Source organism: Arabidopsis lyrata, assembly GCF_000004255.2.
Source record: "Arabidopsis lyrata subsp. lyrata unplaced genomic scaffold ARALYscaffold_8, whole genome shotgun sequence".
In the NCBI taxonomy this organism is placed as follows: domain Eukaryota; kingdom Viridiplantae; phylum Streptophyta; class Magnoliopsida; order Brassicales; family Brassicaceae; genus Arabidopsis; species Arabidopsis lyrata.
Window position 1 is genome coordinate 11,356,942 of NW_003302548.1, and position 3,377 is coordinate 11,360,318.

General features: G+C 41.8%; 1 protein-coding gene across 1 annotated transcript; it reads right to left on the minus strand.

Annotated features, from left to right (window-relative positions):
* Positions 1-707: 707 nt before the first annotated feature.
* LOC110225350 lies at positions 708-2,259 on the minus strand. Its single transcript, XM_021014864.1, has one exon. The coding sequence runs from the start codon at positions 1,071-1,073 to the stop codon at positions 729-731; it is 345 nt and encodes a 114-aa protein (XP_020870523.1). The 5' UTR covers positions 1,074-2,259; the 3' UTR covers positions 708-728.
* Positions 2,260-3,377: the final 1,118 nt, after the last annotated feature.

The following is a 3,377-nucleotide window of genomic DNA, read 5'->3' on the forward strand; positions in this document are numbered from 1 at the left end:
TCAATTCATTTCAAATGAATTTGAAGATTTTTGTTCCTCTTGGGGAATAAAACATAGCTATTCAACGCAGTGATATCCTCAAGGAAATGGGCAAGCGGAAGCTTCCAATAAAACAATTCTCAGCAATCTCAAAAAGCGTTTGAATGCTCGGAAAGGTGGTTGGTATGACGAGCTGCAACCTGTCACTACAAGAAAACATGTAATTAGCGACCACACATTAAGTAGCGTAGTAGTCGCTAAACCTATTAAGACGACAGTTTGGCGACTAAAACACGTAGTCGGTAAACCTTGCGTCGCTAAATTTATGAGTCGCCAAACAGTCGCCATTTAGCGACTGAATAACTACTAACTTATGTGCCGTTATTTAGTCGCCTAACAGTCGCCAAATTAGCGACTGTTTGGAGACATTATTGCCACTACATAGTGACTCTTTGGCGACTATTTGGTGACTGATATAGCGACTGTTTTGCCACCACATGGCGTCTGTTTAGTTTAAGTATTAGTGACTGAAATGCAACTATTTGACGACTGATTACAGGTTTAATTATCAATTTTACATTCTAATTATGGAATCCTAAATTAAAAAAACTATATTTAACAAACAAAGAACCTTGATTCAAACACACAACATAATTCAAACATGTTCACAACATAATATTCAAGCTACATTATATCAAGTTTTTAAATTTAGATAAGAAAAGCAACTAAAGGAAGGGGAGATGAGATGTTCACTCCTCGGCTTGATCTTGTGAAGCATTAGCAGTCTGGAACTCTTCTGTTTGATCTTCTGAAGCAGACTCGAGGAAGGCGAGAAACTTGGGGTCAGTTTCGGTCAAGTACTTCTTCACCATCCTCAAGTGTTTGATCTCTGCTTGTTGCTCATTAGCAACACGCTTGATCTCTGCTTGCTCAGCTTTCACCCGCAATGCCTCTGCCTCCCGATGTGCTTGGAGAGTCGCTTGTTCTTCTATCTTGCGGTTGGCTTCCTCAAGCTGTGACTGCAAGGAAGTGAAAGCAGAATTGCTTCCTGGGTACTTCCTCTTCCCATTGATGTACCTCCCTAAGCTTCCCATTCCGAAGTATACCCCTCTCTCGTTTGTGACAGTTGACTGCAAAAAAAAGACAAGAGGATTAGTTCTTAAAAGATGAAGTAAGTGATAATAATAATAAAAAAAAAGAGGATCAACCACATTACCAGAAGGAAGATCTCATCATCCTCCTCTTGAGATAGTTCTGATCGACGGGATGTACCATCAGACCCTTCATCATTCACAAGGGCAGCCAACTTAGCTTCCTTGTTCTTCAAATATGCCTCATGAATTTCCTGCGCCTTCCTATCAACAAAACTCCCATCTTTTTTGGTATGAGTCCTAATGAATATCTCACCAATAGTAGGTGGTCTTCCCAGCTCAATTTCCTGAAATGTTGTTCACAAAAAAATTCAAATTCTTAAGGAAAACCATTATGTAAATAAACAAGAGTGCTTGATGTAACTTACCATCTCTTGCTCGATTTGTAAGAAAGACTTTGGCCCCGATACATGCTTGTGAGGACCAAGACCATTACGGTCAGACATTCGAGCTGCTGATGTGGTTGAACTCTTGGCAAGGGCTTCTTCTGTGTCCCAATACTCACACATTTCCTTCCACAATGTCTTCTCAATCCATGGCGGTCTCTCAGTGGCTCGTTTTGAGCAAGCCTTAGAAACCATGTCCTTCATACGCAGCTGACATATTTTGTAGAATTTCTCTTCAATTACACCGGTCAGTGATGGATGCCATGTGTGTGTTTTCTACAAAACAAGAGGAGAGTTTGATGTTAGCGATCAAACAACCAAACCAAACCAAATGGATACAAACAATAGAAGTTAATTTACCGCGAATTCGAGGAAGTATTTGTGTCTTCTTTCAGTAGGTACACAGCTCCAATTGTAATATGGCCCATTAAACTTGTTTGTGAATACCTTTGTGATCTTCCGGGTCAGCTTACAATTGTCATGACCAAACCTACAATTACATAAACCAATTAGCAAGCTTACCATATACACACATAATCCTAATCTACTCAGCTTACCATACACACACATATTACTCAATATTAACCCTAAACCTAATATACTCAGCTTACCATATACACACCTAATCTACTTAGCAGATACACACACACATTACTCAATATTAACCCTAAACCTAATCTACTCAGCTTACCAATAGGTTTCAGGCTCAAATGTGGGAGAGATGACCGTTGTATACTTCTCACGTCCTGGCCAGAGAAGCAACTCATGGAGAGTAGCAAGCGAATCTTCAGGGAGAGTTGATTCCCTTTCATAATCAGCCTTAAACTCAGCTTCCTCATCTTCATCTTCTTCCGCATGTGAGTTTTGAGCTTGAGAGCTGTGATGTGATACAGAGGCTCGAGGTGGAGGATTTGACGCCTGCCGAGGTGGAGGATTGGAGGCTTCCCGTTGAACCAGCGCTGGAGACTGATTGGAGGCTTCCCGTTGAACCGGCGCTGGAGACTGATTGTAGGCTTCCCGTTGAGGGGTATGTGGGACTTACTATATGGGCATGCGGCAAGTATCCCTGTTGTGCCCATTAGCCTTGCATCTTGAGCAAACATTCTGTCCTCGCAACCCTTTCTTCTGCACAATATAGATGGATATAAAAGTATATACCGTGCTATAGATAGATGCATCGGATACATTTATTTAGAGGTGTTTCTTACCTGAAACTCTCCGCGTGATAAGAAGCATTTTTTCTTTGGCCTCCCTGGTGCGCGCTTCGTGTGGGGTGGCAGCAAGTTCATTGAAGCAATATCCTCTGAGAGTCCGTAAAGACAAGAGATCGCCATAACAGGATTGATGGAATCCTTGTCAGCCATCACCCAATAACATGATGTATAGTGTACATCAACCAGAGAATGCATCAGAACCTGATCAACGATAGCAGCATCAATGGCATGGGGACAAGGGATTTTGTGCAAATTGAATTCCTTGCATGTACATTATTTCACAGCTTGCTGGACATGGTATCCGCCCCCTGGCCCTCCGACAATATCATATTCCTCCTTGTTAACCTTCCTCACAGCGAATCCCCCGGATTTTTCAAAGTTCTCTTGTAAGATTTTTCTTACCCTTGGTGTCAGCATAGTATGCTCCTGTTTTGCAGTCTCCCGACGTATGGCGAACCAAGACATGAGAGTCTTACGCACAAATTCAATGATGTAGACAATTAGAAACTCTCGAGCTTATTTGAGAACAACATTGAGAGACTCAGCGAAATTACTTGTCATCACATTATAGCGTTCTCCAACGAAGTAGGATCTTGCCCAGTGGCCAAACCCGATTGACTTGAGATATGCTCCAAATTCAGGGCATA